Here is a 21,338-nt window from a genome sequence, read left to right as displayed (position 1 = left end):
TAAGGAAAGGCTGGATGTGGCGCTCAGTGCCGGGGTCTGGTAGACAGGGTGGTGTTGGGTCCCAGGTTGAACTTGGTGACCTCAGAAGTCTTTTCTAACCTAATCGCCTCTGTGATTTTGTGCTTTTTTATCTTCAATTCGGCAATTTCGCCATCGCCCAGCGCTGAGGGCAATCACGGCGCGCCCCGCCCCTCCCGCCGGGCGTATGAGAGCTCTGCTCCCATTGGGCACACCTCCCCCGCTCCGGCCGCTCATTGGCCGGCAGCGAGACGGGGTGGAGAAAGCGCTGTGCCGATTGGCTGCTCGTGGCGTCGGCTCTTCCCCGGTCGGCCCAGCCGCGAGGAGAGCGGGCTCTGGGCTGATGTGGGGCCAGGCGCGCCGCAGCCAATCAGACGCGCCGACGTCGCGGCCGCCGCACTCCGCGCGGGATCCGTCCGCGGGGCGGGACCGGCCGGCCCTGAGGGGCGGCAGCGGCGGCAACACGGGAATTGAGAGTCACAGAGTCTGTCAAGTTCGAAAAGACCTCCGAGAACAACTAATCTAACCTGTCACCCAACACCGCCATACCAACCAGGCCGTGGCACTAAGTGCCACACCCAGTCTTTGTCCCTAAACACCTCCAGGGACAGTGACTCCAACACCTCCTTGGGCTGACCGTTCCAGTGTTTCATCACTCTTTGTGTGGAAAAATTATTCCTAATGTCCAGCCTAAACCTCCCCTGGCACAGCTTGAGGCTGTGTCGTCTCAATCTGTCACTATTGCCAGGGAGAAGAGAGCAACCCCGACCTCAGTGCAAACTGTTCAGGGAGTTGTAGAGAGTGAGAAGGACCCCCCTGAGCCACCTTTTCTTCAAGCTGAGCCCCCCAGCCCCTCCTCACAGCACTTGTGCTTCAGACCCTTCTCTGGACCTGCTCCAGCCCCTCAATGTCCTTCCAGAACCAAGGGGCCTAGAACTGGACACACAACTCGAGGTGTGGCCTCACCAGTGCTGGGTCCAGGGGTCTGTGGGTGGCCTCGTGTCCTCCCTCCAGGGCTGTGACCCCCTCGGGGTGAGGGAGGGGCTGAAAATGGCAAATCGCAGTTTTGCTTGCAGTGCTGGCAGGGAGCGCAGCAGTGCTGGCCGTGGCACCCACCAGCTGTTGCTCAAGTGTAATTCTCCACCTGTCCAAAACCTGCCCAAAGCTCACCTGTCCCCCCGGGCAGGGCAGGGGGTTTGCCAGCCAGGGGTAAATGGTGCAAAGGGGCTGTGTGAGGTCCGAGGTCTGCGGTGGGGTGGGAGGAAAACCCCTCCTGGCTGCTGCCCCACGTCCTGTACCACTGATGTACCAACCCATCTTAACCCTCTGTTAGTGCCCTAAACACTTTCACAGCCCAAAGGGTTAAAAATAAAAGTTATCTCTCCCACAAGTCGCAGAGAGATGGATTTTCCAGGCGGTGTCTCCACCACAGGCTGTGGCTCCCCAGACCAGTGTGCCCTCCAGGGCGCTGGTGCTCATCTCCTGTCCTGCCCTCTCCCTTATCTCTGGGCCTGGCAGGTGTCCGGCTGTGGATTTCACACTTCCACTGACCTCCGAGTGCTGCCAAGGCCAGAGAGGCACATCAGGCAGATAACGTGTCCCCGTTCCACCCCAGCCTGCCCGAGGCCTCTGGGGAAGAGTTATTTAAAACCATGCCAGATGTAAAGTCAGTCTGCAGGCAAATAAAAACTGTGGATTGTTTAAATCACATTTCCATGGTCTCCAAATTTAATAAAATAGTTGTATTCCAGCACAAAAATCTAAATGAAATGTAGAGCAAATATATGATCTACTATGTGTTATTTTACTTTCATATACAGTATGCCTGTGTAGTTTACCATGAAATTCCCATCTTTTGAGGCTTCTATGAATTAGAAGCAAAATCGTGACCTTGAAAATAAGTTACATAAGTAGCACAGATACCCCTTGAATTGTGCAGGTGTTTAGATTGGAAAAGAGCTTTTAAGATCACCAAGTCCAGTAGTGAATTTCACATAGTTAAGCGCTTCATTAATGCCAATTCCTGGCTGAAATCACTGCGAGAGTCACTAGCAGAGGTCACACTTGGAAAGCAGAGCAGCAATAAGAGGTTTTAATCCAAGGTGCAAGCTGTGGAGGGAAGGAGTGTTACACAAGCGCAGCTGGCACGGCGAGGCCATGGAGGAACGCGTTTCTTGCCTCATTTTTGCGTCAAAGACACTTGTTGGGACTTCTTCAGGCCTCCTTGGTGAAAAAAATAAATAAACAGAGCGGCGGTGACTTCTCAGAGATCCGACGAAAAGCGCGAAGCGATGGTTCCTCCCGGTGCCCACACGGCGTCTGGTGACCTTTAGAGGTGACAGGGACCGAGCGGCGGCTCCCGGGTGTCCGGCACGGCCGCTCCCCCATTCATTCGAGCCGCCCGCGTCGTGCCCGCGCTCCGGGGCCGCCGGAACGGGTGACCCCGAGCACCGACCCGGCCCAGCCCAGCCCAGCCCAGCCCAGCCCGGCCCCGCCGCCCCTCCCGCCCCGCGGCTCCCCCGCCCCCTTCGGTCCCCTCGGTGCCCGCCGCCCCCTCGGCGGGCGGGGCGGGGCCGCACTTTTTTTCCCTGCGGCGGAAGGTTACGGTGTGATGCGATCAGACGCTCCTTAAAGCTGTGCGCGTAAAGGAGGGGCCGCAGTCGGCGCCGAGACGCGGGGAACGAGGGGGTATTTGTGGCCGTGCTGCTAATACCGGTGCCCTGCGGGACGGACGGTGCTCGCCTCGCTCCGCTGCCATGTCCCGCAAGCCCGAGATCATGGAGTCGCAGGTGATGTGGGAGCCTGACACCAAACGCAACACCCACATGGATCGGTTCCGCGCCGCCGTGGCCAGCAGCTGCGGGCTCCGCCTGGGTGAGCGCAGGGCCGGGGCGGGCGGGCGCTGCTCGGGGCCGGGCTCCAGCTGTGGCGGCCGGCGGGGCTTTGCCTTATCGGGGTTGGCCTCACGTGGGCCCGCGGTGGGGCTGGGGGCCATCCGCCTACCTCTCAGGTCTCGGTTCCCTTGGGTGCCCGAGCACCCCCGGGGGCAGGAGGGACACAGTGGTCCAGGGTGCGGGCGGGATGCTCTGCTGGAGCCTCAGCCAGAGGCCTCTGGGGCAGCATCCGCTGAGTGTGAAGGTACGTACCGATGGGAAAGGCAAACAGCCTTATCTGCGTCTGGGGCCGCGGCTGGATGTCAGCCCCGGCAGCGCCGGCCTCGCTACCTGCGGCGGCTCCCGGTGTGGACGGAGTTTCTGGTGCAGGAGCAGCACTGGGCTTGCCTGGTGTTTTAAAGGGATGAGAGAAGGCGGGATCGCTGCCGCCATGGCTGTGAGGTGAGTATAAACCTCAGCATGATGCTCTAACGACATAAGCGTGTGAGACTGAGTTAGGGCCATACATGTTTGATTAAGAAGAGTATGTCTCTTTAATGTTCAGCTATACTGGGAGGTGAAAGATGATATGTAAGCTTGTTCAAGGGTAAAAGTTGGTATGCATCTGTTAAAGCTCTCAAACTGCAGACTCTGATTTGTGCTTGTTCAGAAATACCTGTATGGCTGTGAATAGGTGTGTGGTTCTTGGACTCAAAAACAACCAGGCTCATATTTGAAATGAGCCCTGCTTTCAGCAGGACCTCCAGGGGTATTTGCAACTCAGAATGTTGGCTTTTCAATGCCTGGTGACATGTCTCCAGGGTATCAGTGGTTCTGGTGCTGGGGGCTTGGACTCATCATGGACCAGGTGATCTTCAGTGCCTGGGGAGTCAAACTTTCCAGTTCTGACTAGTTTGTTTTATGCTGCCTGTTCTCCCTAAGTGTTTGGGGGCCAGGTTGCCTGTGTAGCTGTCCTGTGATTGATTGTGTGATGGGGAATGAAGGGAATAGTTCTGGTGAGTGGCCTGAAAGTTTGTCATCCAGTATAGATGTCAGTGGGATGAGCAGAGACCTTCTGGAGTGGTGGCAGTGGACATAGTGCTTCCAGCAGTTCATGGCTAGAAAACAATTCCTGACCTTGATTACTATGTAGGCAAGCCAGGTTATTATTTTGACTGTTGGTGATTTCCCATTGGAAGGCAAATGTGTAGAGTCTGCCTTCTGCTGGATAGGTAGCAAGTTACTACAGGGTTTTAGCCAACTCTTGAGGGAAAGTGGTGTAACTGTTACTCGTATGATCAAGAATGAATACAGCTGCAGATGGGTCACCTGTGTTCAGGACTGAAACCATGAGAACTCTTTTCATCCCACTTTGTAGTGGCTTTCTCCATTGGAAAATAGATTCCTGTGCGTGTATAGAAACCTTTGTCAGCTTCCATTAGGTTTGCACTGGTGCTCACTGGCCTGAGTGCCATTCAAAACCAAAGAATAGATACTTTCTGTACCATTAAGATGTGGACTCTCACAGGAGAGCTAAGGGCAATAGAGCCCTTTAAGCAGCGTGGCTCTGCCTGGCCCTGAAAATGTCGTAGCAAGATGCACTGTTTACTTGCTGGGTAACAAGCCTGTGCCCTGAAGGACTTGTGTGCTGATGCTTACTTGGAACAAACTGTATAGACAAAACAGAACAAGTTGTTCATACTGAGAGAAACCAAATTACCAGTGCCTTGAAGCTTTTTGCATTTATCAAATTATTTGGAACATGTGGTGCAATTGGATTTTGAAGGAGGAGATGGAAACTTAAACTCTTCTTGGGTAAAGTCTTATATCAACACAGTTGATGTGTAAGGTACAGGGTAGTAACTTGGGAGGAGTGTAAAAAGGACATGTAGGAATTTGGGATTGAGGCAATGTATAGGCAAAATCTGATTTACAGAGAAGAGTCTTTGCCTTTGTGTCTGTGTCAGTAATACCTATGGAATAATCTCATGCTGATGGAAAGGCTTAGGTGGAATAAAATGTAGAAGGGACAGACGGGGTGAGGAAACTGCAGTAGTGGGCAAGTGTAACTGTGCAGAAATAGTTCCAAATGTTTTTCTCTTAAAAAGTTGGAAGATGTCCTTGTAGAAAAAGGATACCAAGATGACTTGTGAAGCAATTGTCTGGATAGCAGAATGACAAACAAAGCTAATTGGTGAAAATGCCTTTGAGTGGTTTAGCTGAAAGCATCACATAGGGAACACAGTTGGCAGAGCAGGAAACTTACTGTCACTGATGGCAGATATTCATATTTAATTGGTTGTTGGCACAACTTCAGACCGCATGGACATGATGAGGGGAATGTCACTTTCAAGCTGGTGATGAGGTATCATCTTCAGTTATTCATACCTAGAACTGTTTTACACAGTAAATTACAGTATTTAGTCTGAGTTGTGGGGGTTTTTTATGCATTCCTCAGGTTATGTCATCTGTCTCACAATCATGTAAGACTTAAACATTGAAATGAGACGTTTAATGCCAGGTCATAGTTTAATATCTCATTAATAAACATCTTGTTTTACTTCATTCATGCTGTTTCAGCATGAAAAAGTAAGCTGCAGTCTGTCAGACCTTGTATTTACTGAAAGTGAAGCATGCTTCCTCTAGCAGTCCTGTTGATACCACAGTTGGGTAACAAGTGCATCTAATCTCCATGTTGCTGAGCTATCAGAGATCTTTGGCCCAGACTAGAACCTTACAGCAAATGTCCCTTCTCAGGAAGCCTTTTTTATCTTTTACTGTGTGAAAGTTATGTTGATATGGTAAGGAGTGAAACTGCCGGCAAGTAGGACTCTGTCTGGGTATTTGATCTTCAGTTGCACTGATGTAAGGGAGGACATTCCTCAGAGTTACTAGAAAAGGTTTCTGTTGCTGTGGATGCAAATAGTTTGTGCAAGTCAGGTGAAGTGATGCCATGTGTTCAGGTTCAAGTAGACTGTCTCTGATGCTGGAGTCTCTTGCCCTGAGTAGAAGTCATGCACTCTGTCAGATTTATCTTCCTGTTTGTTTTAGCCACAAATCTTCTTTATCTGGCCTATCCCTAATTGTAGTTTGTCTAAATTCCAGTTATTATCTGCATAATGCTAACATGTATCTATTACTTCCAGCCAACTATGATGACTTGTATCAGTGGTCAGTGGAATCCTACTCGGACTTCTGGGCAGAATTCTGGAAGTACAGTAACATTGTATGCTCTCACCTGTATGATGAGGTAAGTTCAGTGTTTATCTTGCAGTAAGTGCAACACTTAACAGGAAATAAACTGATTTTACAACAGTCTTTTGACCTCTTAGAACTCCCGCAAGTGATATGAGGAATCTCTCAAGTGTATAGTCCTGAATTTCCTGGTGTGGTGGATGGTGGTGTTCTGTTGCTGGCAGGCTTTAGGACAGTGAAATCCTCAAATTTTATTGTCCTAAGCAGTTCTACTGTACTGTCCTTCTTGTCATGTGCTCCTGCACACATTGTCATTCCTGGCTGCTTTTGAGGAGTCTACCAATACCCTGCCTTCTGCTTTAGGGTTGTGCTTGTAGAATGTCATCTTGGTGTTATAAATGCTGGTGTGCTGTCAAGTTTGTGTTTGACTTCTGTGAGTCAGCTTACCTGGTAAACACACCTGTTACTTTCTGGCTTTGTAGAAGTGGTTTAGGAAGCTCTGCAATCAGGTGTAGGTTTGAAATATCTCTGAGGGAATGGTGGTGGTTGAACACAGTCACGGGTGGAATACCAGACTGTGCCACAGAGTTGCCTTGGAATAAGGGTGACTCTGAAGCTCGTGCAAAGGGAGGGCAGATCTGGAGCTCTTGTACAGTCCTAGTGTAGGATGTCAACATCACCCTGTAGTTTTCTGTCTGAGGAAGATGGACTGATTACTTCAAAAGCTTGATGAAGTGGAACTTTCCTGGGACTTACTAGGGAGGACTGGACTTGTATCTTAATCCCTGGGGACCATCTGTTCCTAGAACCCTCAGAGTACTGGCAGTCCTGCAAAGGGGACTGGTAAGTTTCTTTTGACTTCTCCTGTTTTATGAATTTCTTTACTGATAGAATAGGTCAAGTTCCTCCTGCCATGAAAATACTTGCTCAGGTGTCTTAATGTGACTCATCCTTCAGAAGAGTGAATTCATCACCACTGTAAGAACTAGCCTGCTTTGAAATGTGTAGTCTGAAGACACTGTAAACACTTAATCTTTAGCTCAAAATCATGCCAGGTTGAATTTGGGTACTGCCTATTTTCTCTACATATTCTGTGCTGCTAGCAAGTCTATTCTAAATTTCCATGTGAATTCAAATTGTCTTGAGCAAGCAGTTCAGAGGAGTTGGTTGGCACCTCTGTCTGTACTGAGCAAGCTGGACAGTAACAATTGTTCTCTTGCCTTCCAGGACTGGCACTCCTAGAATTCAGTCCCTCAAGATGCCAACAATGGCTGATGAACTGGAGGATAAATTGAAGCAGGAGGTGGTGCCCTAAAAATGGATTTTCTTATGAGAAGCAATAGGATGGAGGTGTCAAGGAAGGCTTTAACTAGACCTCTTGTGAGCTACAGACCCCTGTGTGCCTGTGCTGTAGTGGTCTTGCTGTGATGTCGGGTCTTGAGACAGGAGAGGGAGAGTTAAATAATAGTCAGGGACTGCAGAAGATAGTGAGGCACCTGTTGTGGATGTTGCTGTTTGACTTTCCCCCAGTGCAGCTTCAAGGCTTGACTCCAGCTTTGCTGACTTGCTGTTGTCCTTGCCATTGGTCTGTTCCTGTTGTGTGTCAGGAGGAAAGGCAGGTCACAGTGACTGAGCTGGTCTGTGGTGGCTAAAGAGCTGAGAAGCTTGGTTTGAAGTATCTTACAGCTTGATCCTGGCTGTCTGTTGGAAGTAAACATTATGCTTTGAGGTAAATAAAATTTTTCATGAACCACAGAGTTGTCTCCTTTGTTTCCAGCCAGTCAGTGAAACAGGTTCTACTTTCACAGGTCATTCAAAGAAAAACAGTAAAATGTTTACATTTTACCTTGTGTACATATAATATGAGCAGCCCTTGTTTCACTTAAAACCCTTACTAAGTTTAAATATTTGATGTAGACATACTGATGTCACTCTGTAGCAATTGATACCCATGTCAGTTGTGAAAAGAACACAGCTACTTACAGTGTGCAAAGCTATCCTGGCATGGCAGCTTTGGCACTGCTCTGTCAAGGTACAAGTAGCTGATTTTAAATGAGAAATGTAGAGTATGTTTTCCTTTTGTTGTGAGAAGCACCTGGCAATTGTTGGTCCTGTGGAAGGGTCTCTAAGCAGGAGATCAGATTGTTCATGTAAGGAAGTACCACTACCAAAGAATCTGGGCTTGACTAGGAGTCATATATGTTACCTGGGGAGAAATACTTGAGCATCAAGTGTGTAATTTCAACACCTTGTGCTAGTGGAGCTCTTTGAAGGATTTTTTTTCCACTTCAGGAAAAAACAGTTCTGCTGGATCTTGTCCTGGAAAATGTTGAAAACATTCTGCTTGCTTTTCTTCAAGCTAAGGAAGTCAGAAATGAGTCAGAGCTAAGAGCAACTTCTAATTACTGCAGTAATATATGTTGGTTTGAAAAAAAAATAATTTCTGCAGTCTCAGTTGATAAAGTATGACTGTTAACTCAATTCTTGCTATTTGTTAGGACCAAAGAAATCTATGTGAGTTCACATTTTTAGAAAATGCATTTGAAATAAAGTAATGCAGTAGGGCACTTCCACATGAGCTTGAGCTTGGCTTTTAAATTAATTTTTAGGATTGCCTCCAGCAATACATACACTGCCCATCTCAAAGCACAAAACCTTTAGGTTTTCTGGAATGGGAGGTATTTTGAGCTCTGACTGGCTCTCAGAAGAGCCTTTCACTTGGTCTGAAGGAATGTTGTTTCTATAATGTGTGTGCAATCCATGAGACAACCTGAGGGTATAAACAAGCTTTCAAAAACACAACTATAAAATAAAGTTTCTGTTTAAAGATTTTAAAATATATGTGCTGCTGAGCAGTTGAATTGCTAAGCAGAGGAGTATTTTGGAAGGAATATGGACCTTTGGGGCTAATGCTAAGGGTCTCTTTACCTAACATTGTTATCAAGGCAAAATGTAATACTTTGAGGCTTAATCAGTTCAAGATGGGGGAGTTATTTCATCATATGATGAATTTTCCTTGCAATTTTCAGTTCTTTGCATGTCTTAGTCCTAAATGGGGAGTTAATATTGGTTTATTGGGTTGTTGGACCCTCTTAGTTCTTAAAAAATGGATAATTGTAATAAAAAGCTGGAATTCTTTGGTTACATTTGACTATACAGTTTATTATTTTGAATTACCATTGTCTGAGTTCCTGATGTTGGTCTCTGTACCCTGTGACTCATGCTGGGGAGGAGTGGGTGCTCACAGCTTCCTAAGAGGGGGGCTGGGGATCATGTCCTGTGAGAGAGTTTCAATTTACTGCAGCTCAGCCCCTATTTGGGGTGTTCCCAGAGGTTAAACCACAGTGGTCACTGTGGTTTGCCTGTGCCTTGTGGTCTGGGTGTTGTCACAGTGGTTTACCTTTATATTAAAGGCTGGTTCAAAGGTAGAACTGTCAGCAAGGGACTTTTTCTAGTTTTGTTATACTGACGTATTTGCTTGTGACAGTTGACAAATAATTAATCTTTCCAGGCCAGAAATCACAGGATTCAGTGTCTGTTTGCCATCTGTAAGCTGGGAGAAATGGTTCTTGCCTAATGCTGTTTAAAAAGAGCTTGGAATGAATTAGCTAATTTCTCTCAAAAAGAAATTTGTATTCCAGTTTTCCAGGAATGCATTATGTCTTTTCCAGGTGATTGATACATCCAAAAGTATTGCAGATGTCCCGGAATGGTTTAAGGGCAGCCGTCTGAACTATGCAGAGAATCTCCTGAGGCACAAGGACAATGACAAGATTGCACTCTATGCAGCAAGTAAGAAAAAAATTAATGGCTTATATTTGTTTACAGTTCACAGGACTAGGCCTTGTGAAACTGCTTGGATGAACCCTTGAAATAAACTGGTTTGGGTGAGGAGAAAAAAGGGTAATAAAGTCAGTAACTCTGCACAATCTGTGACACAGCTCTACAGAAAACCCCAGTGAAACATGCTCTTGGGAATACAGATAGTTTTGTAAAGTCCTTAGCAAACAAAATGAAGCTTTCTTAGAATGTGCTCAACTGCATGAAGGTAGTGGGGGTCCCTCTGTGTTTAGCAGCACTCAGTATTTGAGATATTATTTGTCAAACACTTGCCTAACACTTGCCTTCAGGAAGTATTTTGGCACTGTCTCTTGACATTGTCCTTCCCACCCTCTTCCTATGCTCTTTATTTTAGGAATACAAAGGACTACCTGGGGTGTAGATATGAATTAACTCTGCTTTTGTTGATACAGAAAGGGCATTTATGTACACAGGAGACTTGGAATTTCACTTGTCTGAAAAACTAAAGCTCAGTCTTAATTTTTTTTGTTACACTGAAGATTTAAGTCAAATAAAAACCTGTGTGTAGCCATAAGGATGGTAATGTTGAGATACAGAGAAGGGACTTTGTCTGCTGACTTTGGTAACTTTAAAAACTGATTCTAATCTGCTGGATGGGATTATCTTCTGTGCAGGTGTGTGAGTGCTTCCTAAGGGAGCTGTTCTGAGCTTCCCCTTTGCTGGACCTAATCCTTATCATGAGACTGACCAAGCAGTGATGCTTCTTAGTAGCTTAACAATGAAGACTTGCAGCTCCTTAGCAGAGGAAAAGATGCAGAACTATGGATTGATTGTGTAGGTGTTACAAATCTTAGTTTCTGTTCTCAGATACATAGAGATCAATTTTACATGGATCTTAGTCTTCTGATAGTAAAAGTTTAAAAGCAATGTGAGACATCAGAATCACCTTCCATAAGTTTGCTGCTGAAGAAATGCTTATCAATTGCATTTTACTGCTTAGAGATATTGAAAGAAACATCTCTGATCATACATATTTTTAATAAACTACCAGTTCAGAGGGACTGGGGAAGTCTGTAACCCAGTTTGCTGTAACAAGAATTGATTTAGAGAAGTCTGATAGAAGTGAGACTTGTAACAGGAAGCTGGCTTCAAGATGGACTCATTGCTTTCAGAGTTTGAGATCATTAGGAAAGCTTCTTATGTATTATTTAATGGAGGAAAAATCAATGTAGGTAAGTACATCTTATGTAGCTCCTGAAAGCCAAATATTGATGAATAAGTTGGCTCTAAATGTATGTAGAATTGATGTGATTGATTTGTTAATGTTAAAAGCTAAATATTCAGCTTGAGGAAAAAGTGGAGTCACTTCAAGTTATCGTAGGGATTATTGCCAATTTAGTGAATTACTTGGTTTGACATGTGGTTACATTGCCCCTGTAGATCTTGCTTCTTGTTTGGAAGTCATGGGATGTGCTGGAGACTCACTGCTTTGTGTCACATAATCACAGGTGATGACACCATTTTGTATCTGTGCTGGAGTGAATACATTGGCTTCTCTGTGGTGAACAGACTTCCACCTGCATTTCTTTCATGACCGTCTGCTGTGCTTAATCTTCTTAAGACCTCTTAATTCAGAGTATTTTTGTTAACCCCGTGCTGCTGGGTCAGAGTGGTGGTTTGGGGACCTGGGCTGGGTTTGTGTGTCTACTAGGGATGAGTCTGTTGGTGTATTAGAGCACAGGAATGTAAAGGTAACTCCTAAATTTCACTTGTCATTGGCTCCTGTGGCAAATCCTTTTTGTGATTCCTTTTTCCTGGGGCCTTAATCATGGAGCAAGATCAGAGTCCCATTTCCTGTTGTTCTGTTGTAACACAGACTGTATTGGCAGTGCCTGCTCAGTTTATGAACTCCATGTTACATGGACTTCTGTTGTTTTGCATCATGACCTGCTCTCTTGCTCTATAGGTCTGGAGTGATTGGTAAGAAGGTCTAAGTAGGCAAAACATTAAAAAATCCTGTTCCCTGCTTCAGGCAGTCAGACTGATGGCAGCTGTTTTGCATAGAATGAGTACAAGGGTATGCAGGTCACCTTTGTTGTGACATCCTTGGCCTATGTGTCTTCATAAGAAGTCCTGGATATTGGGAACAGGACAGGCCGAGTGGTTTGTAGGAGGCACACTGAGGAAGTGCAGGAAGGGACCTTTAAGATGGTGAATTTTCCCTTTCATAACTTTTAGATTTGTTCATTTTGTTTCACAAGTGATTTATTAACAGCTTATGTAACATCTGACATTCAGTACAAAAGTGTAAACACCCTACAGATCCTTTCAGAGATGGAGTCCAAGTTAGTTTGTTTGCTTCTTGCTATGTTGACAAAGGCAAGTGCTTAGAAAGCATATTGAAAGTCAGGCCTGTATGTGCATGGCTTTTTTAGTTAGTGAGTTGCTGTAATATAACCTAAACTTGGTAGCTTGGTTCTGCTTCCTAGAGCTAATGAGAAAACTGAGCAAAAAGGGGAAAATGAGGTTATTTCCACGTTAGAAATTAACCTTGGTGAGTGCAATCTGCTTATCCTGAGTGCCTTTTGAGGACACACCTTTCTCCAGTGAATATTTTGTGGTTTTGCAGATCTGTTTTTAGAAATGTCTTTGTGCCTTATGAATGAACACCACTGATTGATACTTGATTCCCATTAAAAAGAAAAGCTTGCTACAGCATAAGAGGAACTTAACAAGCAAAAAATATAAATATTAGTGGAAACTCTTCTCTTAAAATTGCTTTGTATTCTTTCAGAATTAGTTGTATTAGACTCTACTTACGTTGCAATGCTTGATTTCTGACTGGTTGTTTTAATCTTTCCTCAGGGGAAGGCAAAGAAGAAATCTTGAAAGTTACTTTTGAAGAACTGAGACAAGCTGTAGCTTTGTATGCTGCAGCCATGAGGAAGATGGGAGTAAAAGCAGGAGACAGAGTTGTTGGTGAGTAGAATTTTCTGTAGGACAGGAGGTGCAATTTTTTTAAAATGTGCAAGTGAGTAGTCAGGCTGTAGAAACATAAATGCAAAATACTATTTCACAGAAACTTTCTAAAGAAAAGGCTCTTACACTGCTGTATTTACATTTGTAGGAAACATACTTCTAGAGGGAAGGAACCTGGTTTAGCCTGCAGGTTTTTTAGCACTGGAGGAGGAAGGAAAATACCTCATTCAAAGCTTCACTAAGGTCTGCTTCATAAACACTATGAAAGCAGAAGTGATGGAAACTTTGTGTCTTGTTGAGCCTTGACTCACAACGTCTGGCGGATTCCCACAGGGGCAGTCTGGGAAATGATGGTCCCATGTTGGTTGGTCTGGTGCCAGCTGGCAATTCCTGACCCTACAGCCCCAGGTAATCTGGTGTTGAGTTAACTGCAGGTCTTGAGGAATGGACCTGTACTGCCTTCTCCCACCAGGGCCCTTGGGAGAGTCTCTCCCAGAATGGTGTTATTGAACAGCTGGTGGACAGTAACTTTTCAAGTCACAGCAGTGTGGAGATCAGTAGTTAGAGCCCTGTGATCCTTTTGGTATCTCACCGGATGCTCTGCAGTCATGAGACTGTGGTGTGGATTTTTTCTACATAACCAGTTTTTTGTCTTGTGAATGGCTTGTACAGTTCAGGCATCAAAAGGAGTTATTGAAGCCGCTCTCAGTCCATTTATTTCTAAGTTGCTGGTTTTGGTCTTCCAGCTGAGCTGCTTCATCTCTCCTTTGTGTGCTCTGTAATTCTTTAGTTTTGTCAGTGTGGTGCAGTCAGAACTGCAATATCCTTGACACTCCTTGACTTCTGCTTGGAAGGTCTGGTGTGCTACTGGTCCGTTGTACTACTGGAATCACATGTTTTTGAGCAGTACTTGGCCATTTTCCTAAGTATGTGTAAATTCTTGTGATGCAAATCCCAAGTGATGAAACTGTTGATTTGTCTTGAAAACCAGAAGGGTATGTTTTTAAACCCACAAATATGACATGAAAATGTAAAATAAACTCAGTAGAGCTCATTTCAAGCCTATGGTCTGAGTATTCCCAGGATTTGGTAACTGAGCACTTAATTATCACAGCTGGTGCCTTGTTTTTTAACACAGAATTAGAGCTAAATCCTTAATTGGGTATGAACCATCCAGTGAAGTTGAGAAGGCTTGTCTGAGTGAAGACTAAGTTAAGATGCTCTAATTTTGTCTCCCTTTTCAGTCTTAACACCATCATATTCATATTTGACCACTTGTTGAGGAGCAACAGAATGTGCTCTGTTAGCTGGAGAAAACATGCTCTTGAAAGTCCAGCTGTAGCCTGTGCTGCTAATAATTAAACTAATCATGCTATTATTATGATTTTAGTAACAGTTCCTTTTAGAGCTGAACTGTAATAGTGCAGTCAGAGGCTGAGGCTTCCTAAAAGGAGTTGGGAAAGATGTGTTAAGTATTGGATGGGAAAGTTTGAGTCCTACACCCACTTGTGGTATCAAAGATCAGGCTCTCTGAAACTTGCCAAAATCCACTGGGACCTAATTTGTTCCAAAATTTATGGCAGAGGGAAGGGCCATTCTTCCTGTGGCTTATAATAGCAGTAACACAGGGCATGTGTCTACTGCTTCTGAAGCATCAGCTTTTAAATAGAAAGGAGATATTCTATTAATTTTATTCCAGCTGCCTAACACCTAGTCAGCCTGTCAGGTTCTGATGCCCCTTGTTGACACTTTCTCTTAAAATCTTGAGCTGTTAGAATTACACCTGAGACTTTCAGTGTTGTTTTCCTGTGGATTTCATCCCCATCCTTTACTGCCTCTAAGACAAGAAGACAAAACTAACTTTTCATGATACTTAACATATTCCCCAGTTGGTTCAATACAATTTGTGATTGCATCATGACAGTAATAGTATGTTAAAGTTGCAGGTGGGTGAATGTGGGTGGACAGGCAGAGGTGTCAGCACTTTTTCAGCTTGATTTCATCCTAGTCTTCCCTTTCCATCACTAAGGAGATAGCACTTAATAGTAAACATAATGGAAGCAGATGTGTGATGAAACATAGTTCTTCCTCTGAAGGTGTCTTACAGTACTGTCAGTGATGCTTGAACAGTTGGAAGAGACACACAATACCTAATGCAGGCTGCATGGGCTCACATGTGAGGTACTTCTGGTCTCCCCACAGCCATCTGTTTGGCAAATAAAAGTGACTGAAATAGAAATAAAATAAAACTGAGAGTATGTTTCTCATCTCTGGATGTCTTGCTTCTATTATATATCTGTAGCCAGCTTTGCTCTATTACAAGTCAGCTGTTAAAAACAATCTAATCTTCCCTGTGTGTTCACATAAAAACATCCTCAATAAAAATTCTGTGAATTACATTGTTTAAAGCTGGTATTTTATCTATAGTAACTGTATTAGCCCTAGTTGCTTACGTGGGTTTTAAAGCTGGCTTTGTAAGGAGATTAGCATGTTACTAATAGTCTCAGGCCACAGCAGTGGTAGGTAGGATGGCCACTTTAAAGTCCTGCAGGAGAATGAAATGCTGTGTTAACATTGAAAAGGAAATCTAAAAGTCTGGTCTTTGACTGAGTCTTCTTCCATCTGAGAGCTGGTGTAGTTCAACAGTATAAGCCACTGAGGTGTTGCAGTTGCAGCTCCCTGTTTCCTTCCTCCTGGTGCATTATTTGAAGGCTCAGATGAAGCTTTTTGATGCAGGGTCCCACCTCAATTTTTTTTCATGCAGGTGGCTCTCAGTGTTTGGATGCCTCTGTTTCTGCATACATGTTTGTTCTACTTCATGAAAGCATTAGATACTTGTAGGGAATGTGTTCTCAGCACTCTGAGAAATTAGACCTTTAACATAGTTTTTAGCATGATTATATAACATTCTAGAGTATTTTTTACCTATTCTGTTGAAGTACTGCAGTGTAAGTGAGCACATGTAAATGTAATCTCAGTGTGTGCTGGATTAAGCAAATAGCAACTGACAGAAAACGCTGTCCTGAGCAGATCAGGCTGTAAGTGCTTCTTAAAAAAAGAAATCCAGACAGTGTTTTTAAGATACCACTTCTCTTGCTTAGAGCTTTGTCACAGGGAGCTGTTGAGAGAAAAGGAATACGAGTTCTTATGTTGCCGTGTTTGGAGGATCTCAAGCCATAATAGAAACATTTTTGTTCATAATACCTGGTGTTGGGGTAAATGTGAAATCCCAGCAATCAGGCTGGCTGGCTGCCTGCAGTGATTGGGTAAAGATACAGAAATGCAGAGTAAGTTGCTGTGCATGTTTCATACCTTTGGGCAGTTTTGGCTGGTATCCTCCAAAACTCAACCACCACCTCAAAGCCAACTGACAAATGCAAGTAATGATATAATTGTCTGGCTCACAATAATCAGCAGAGACTTGTGCTCTTGTCTTAAGGGCTTTTGTGTAGGAGTGGTGAAAGGGAGAACTGCTTATAATAGAACTGAAGCTTGTAAGCCATGGCAAGGTAACAACTGCTCCAAAGCATGGAGAGAGATCTTTCAATTCCCTGATGATTCCGTCCAAGAAATGCTCAGTGGAAATATTTGCCATCAATTAAAGAACTGCTTTTGTCATGCAAAATGACATTTTAATCTCTTCTTGTTTATATATTTCACATTAACATACAGGGAGGAAGATTTGTCTTAAAAGAAACACCATGAAGGTTTTTGGGTATTGTACCCTGTGTCATAAACCTTGGCCCCATGGGGAAAATAGCAAAATAAATAATGCCTTTATAGGTGTGAGGTTTTGCTGTACTTTATGTGCTTAAGAACTTCACTGAACAAAACACCACAAGCTGCAGGCAATTCTAGGGAGTAACTTATATCTTAACATGGTAGGAGGCTTCTATTCACAGTTGTGTGTTTTCCAGAAATTGTTTGGCCTAAGTCATAATGCTGTTTTCAAAGTTACTACTCCCAAAAGCACAGCTGCTTACAGTAGTTGAAGTGGCTGTGCTGGTTTAAGAAATTGATTTCACTGATTGTTGAATCATGAGGAAAAATCTTAGTTTAAGATTTAATTTTAAACTTTACTTTTTAAAAAGTTGGACAAGTTGTGTGGACAAACTGGCAAAAATGAAGTCAGCATCCTCCTACTTGATAAAGTTAATGTAATAGAAATTGCTGTTAAGATCTGTGATTTTGGTTCCTGTCCTGAAAAATAGATCCACAAGTATCTCTGAGAAGTGTCTTGCACTAGTGAGTGTTTCCTGTCTGACAGGGCCTTGTGGTGCACCTGCAGTCCAAGATCTGTCACTGCTCACCACTGCTGTTAAGCAGGTGGAAAGCATTTTTATTGCCCTTTAAGTCTGCTTTCAAGTGCTGAATTCTAATCACATGTCAGTGTCATGCAATTAGGCCCATTCTGTGCTTTTTTTTTAAGTACTTGGACAAAATTTTGGCTGCTTTAGAAGGACAATCTGAAACTCCAGATCTTTGATCTACCCCAGTGTGTTTGTGAATTCCAGTTGCATGTTTTCCTTTGGGTTGGATTCTGATCAGTGCAGAGTCAGTCTCAGCCACCCAGTACCTTCTGGACAGTTGCTCAAATTGGGCTCACTGAAAATCTTAACTTTTTTGTCATTAATTTATGCTGTAAGTCTTAATAAATTGAATTTAAATATTGAAATCTTGCTGCAAGCTAATGAGATAAACCTGAAGAGCCACATTTATGTGGGAATGTTCCCGGGCTTGTCCCACTGTATTATTCCCTTATCAGCTGAGACACTGGTTTTGCTTCTTTTGTGTTTAAGATTCTAGCAGTGTCTACCAGACAATGTTTAGCCTTGTAAAGCTGATTCTCTGCTTTGGAACTATTTATAACCTTTCCTTCCAGATACTTGTTTCTTCTCTAATGGCTCTTCCTACAGACTTGTTCTATTCCCTTGCATGTGTTTGTATTCTCAGTCTCCAGGTACCCAAATCACTCCACATACTTTCTCTCCCAGTTATTCTTTTCAGTGTGCTGCCCTCTTATCCTACAAGGCTCATTAAGCAAGAATATTTGTAAATCAGGAGAAACTTTGTGGATAAAAACCCCTGATACAACTATTTTTATAAATGAATTTATTGCTAGTTCCTTGTGTAACTGATTTGACTTAAAAGTAGGACGCTGTGGTTGTGTGGGGAACTTTAAACGATGCTTCAGTCTAGGATTTTAAATTTTTAATATCTGTCTACGGTATGTATTATATTTACTGTAAGATTTGCTGTTTTTTAGTGTTCCTGCATCTCTAACCATTCCACTCTGCCCTAGGGTACCTCCCAAACAGCATCCATGCAGTGGAGGCGATGTTGGCTGCTGCGAGCATCGGTGCCATCTGGAGTTCCACATCCCCAGACTTTGGCATTAACGTGAGTGGCCTCATTGCACGTGCAGAAAAGCTCTCGCTGTGGTTCAGAGAAATGAATAAATTCAAGTGGCAGATCGATTCTCTTCACTTTAGTCTTGCTGCCACCTCCTGGCACAGCCAAGTACTCCAGATTATTTTTTTAAGCTACCACAGACTCAAACACTTCCTCTCAGTTGTCAGTAATGATTTGCAGCTTGGTGATTTGAATAACTTTGACTACTTGCTGTTGAGATATTTTCAAGTGGACTCCATAGTCTTGGTGAGCTGTTATTATATTAAGTATGCAAATGAGCAGCAGTTCAGCAGAGTTGTCTGAGACTTATTCCTTCATCCCAAATCTTGCCCCAGGCTGCTTAGTCACACTCTAGTTTCTTTGCCTAAGTTGTCCCATCCTTTGCCTCCTGTATGGGTAAACTCAGCACCACCCCAGCTGGCCTTTTCCAGAAGGTTGCTTGCCAACTAGGTGAGGAATTTCAGGCTAATATCAGTAACCTGTTTAACTTTTTAGTGTAGAAACAAATGCTGTGTGTAAAATACAGTAAAAATTATCATAACATTCAAACAGATGTGCCCTGGAAGTTTTGGGAATGTATTCTACTTTCTTTGGGATGTCTTTAGCACACATCAACAGATACAAATGACTTCTATAGTGGAGTGCTGAACCTTTCTTCTGTCTGTAAAAGTTGATGTGACAGCATTTGGGAAATGTGCTGTTTGTGCACTGTAGAGCACAGAACACCAAAGCTTTTAAGGTAATACCCTCAATTTTGGTGTTTAACCCCAGTGGCTCGTTAAAGGTATGGAATGGTGCTCCCTAGACTAGCACTAGAGGGCGTCAGCATTCCATGTTCTGGAAAAAAAGGATTAAAAAAGTCATTACAGCATGTAATGATCAGTCTGTTCTGGGATTTGATCTCTCATCTAGGGGTAGATTGTTCATTTTGCTGGCATTACAGAGGACTGGTATATTTTCAGTCTATGTTGATGTGCTGTTAGTTTCAGTGCCCAGCTTTGAGTTTTTGTGGTAGTTTTCTGATGAAACTTAGCCTTGGAGCAGCAGTGCCATCAATATAATTTATTCTCCTTTGGCAGCGTGTATTGGCTTGAATTCAAACCCTAAAATTTTGAAGATCAGCAGAGCTCCTCCAGGATACTGGCTTCCACCCTAAGGAAAAGATATTCCTCCTTCTGTGCAGTTACATTAGTCCTGTTAATGTAAATGAACACTTTTTTTGTTTGTGTTTTGGGAGACAGTGTAGCATTTTCAACATTTCAAGTCCAATTGTGTATATGTGTTTTGTGAAACTTAGAAATGTCACTTTTCAGAACTGCCTACACACTGCAGGCTCTGAATGCCATCCATCCAAAGGCTTCAAGCATTCAGGAAGTCTGCTGTCAGAGAACCAGTGAGCTCCCTCCCACGCAGAATGCTGCTCTTGGCAGCTTTTGCTTCATTGCTCTAGTCCCTGTTATCCATTTCCATATATTAATAGGAAAGTGATGCTCTGCAGCCTGTACATGAGAAATTGTTGGATATATAAGTTTACAAAGGAGCTCTGCTCTTAGAACTAGGTGAGGAACCTTCTGGTGAGCCCTGGCACAGTCAGTGCAGCAATATTTGTGGGGTCCTGCACTGTTTTTAGTGCTGGATTTGAGGTGCATAGTATTGAATGAGCCATTATCTGCTATACCTGAGCTTTTTGTGAAAGTGATTCCTTGCTGAGCCATCTGGTTGGATTAAAGTTCCAGTGTAGCAATTACATGTTCCATCTGTTTGTATTGCTTTTGTATCACACCAGGCTGCCCTGGGGGATTTGATCCTGCCAGTGCTAATGAATCTAACAGGGTGTGTTAGCAGATCTGGTAAGACCCTGAGTATTGGAGTCATCTCTGTTTCTGATTCACACTTCTATTCAGATTTGATTCTTTTGTTAGAGTACCCTCAGTTCTCATTGGTCTTCACTTTTAAATATCAGGCAGAGTGGAAATGTGTGTTCTGTGCTCAGCATGAGCACTTACAGATATATAAATACACGTAGCACATGTGTGTGGCTACTTGTTTTTTTGAAAAGGTACAAAAGAGTAGATATGATACCTAAGAAGACAGATATTTTCCTTTAAAAAGTAACTGTAATGCATTAAATCTACATTTCTGAGTTTGCTAGCTAACACATTAAGGGCTTCTTGAAAACCTCTTCTGTCACTGAAACAGATTCTGGTGATTTTTGTTTTAAACTAGTTGATCCATTTGAGTGCCAGTGCATTGTCACTGTATTTTCTTGTGATGTGAATAAAGAAAATGAAATGCATCTCTGATAGAAGAGAAAACTAAGTGATATACTTGGCAGAGTTAGTTGTTTGCTTAGTCCTATCTCTGTACCTTTCCTGTGATGCTCAATGAGTTTTCCTCAAGAGACAGCATGGGGAAGTTGTCAGGGCAGGACTTCTGTGCTTTTGCAGCCCTGAGCAGCCCAGCTTGGAAAGGAGTTTAACAGAGATCAGTTGATTGTGATGCTTTTGCACTCATCTTTTGATTTGGTAATTTGTTTCTTATGTTGGCTGCAAAGTAGAGGACAAAATAGAAAACAGGAGAATAAAGAATTCTGGGAAAATGATCACATGACTCAAGTCTTATTTTTACAACATGATTTACAAGAATTGTTCTTGAACGGTTAGCTTACAATTTTACAATATTGAATAATCTCATAGTTCTTAATGTTTCAAGTAATGTAGCTAGAGAGCTTTGAACATCACTGTGCTGAGTGCTTTTATTAAAAAGATTTGCTTCTTGCTGTTGAATACAAAAAGCTCCACTTCTTGTAGGCTGCTGCGTGCAGTGTACATGATAAAAAGTAAATGCCAGGAGGGTTTTAATCTCAAATGGGATGATAGCTGTGGTAAACTTCTGAAAACAGTGTGAGCTGGAGAAGACACCTGAAAATTTAGCCCTTGAATGTGTCCTGCCCCAGAGGTTCTAATGGAGCTGTGGAAGTTTTTGCTGGTAGTAGGTATGTTGTTCAGTATGGAATTATTAAAAAAACAGTGGTACAGTTTCCTTTATTTGCAGCAGAAC

At 43.5% G+C, this 21,338-nt stretch overlaps 1 protein-coding gene across 1 annotated transcript in view; it reads left to right on the top strand.

Annotated features, from left to right (window-relative positions):
* The first annotated feature begins 2,648 nt into the window (after positions 1-2,648).
* Positions 2,649-21,338, top strand: part of AACS (acetoacetyl-CoA synthetase) — a 38,532-nt gene continuing 19,842 nt past the window's right edge. Inside the window, exons 1-5 of the mRNA XM_071571841.1 lie at positions 2,649-2,892; positions 6,038-6,141; positions 9,758-9,878; positions 12,753-12,866; positions 18,169-18,266. Coding sequence (XP_071427942.1) covers positions 2,775-2,892; positions 6,038-6,141; positions 9,758-9,878; positions 12,753-12,866; positions 18,169-18,266 — 555 coding nt within the window. The 5' untranslated portion in view covers positions 2,649-2,774. The remainder of the gene's footprint in view (positions 2,893-6,037; positions 6,142-9,757; positions 9,879-12,752; positions 12,867-18,168; positions 18,267-21,338) is intronic.

This window comes from Pithys albifrons, chromosome 17 (genome assembly GCF_047495875.1).
Source record: "Pithys albifrons albifrons isolate INPA30051 chromosome 17, PitAlb_v1, whole genome shotgun sequence".
NCBI classification, from domain to species: domain Eukaryota; kingdom Metazoa; phylum Chordata; class Aves; order Passeriformes; family Thamnophilidae; genus Pithys; species Pithys albifrons.
This window is presented reverse-complemented; position numbering and strand designations above follow the sequence as displayed.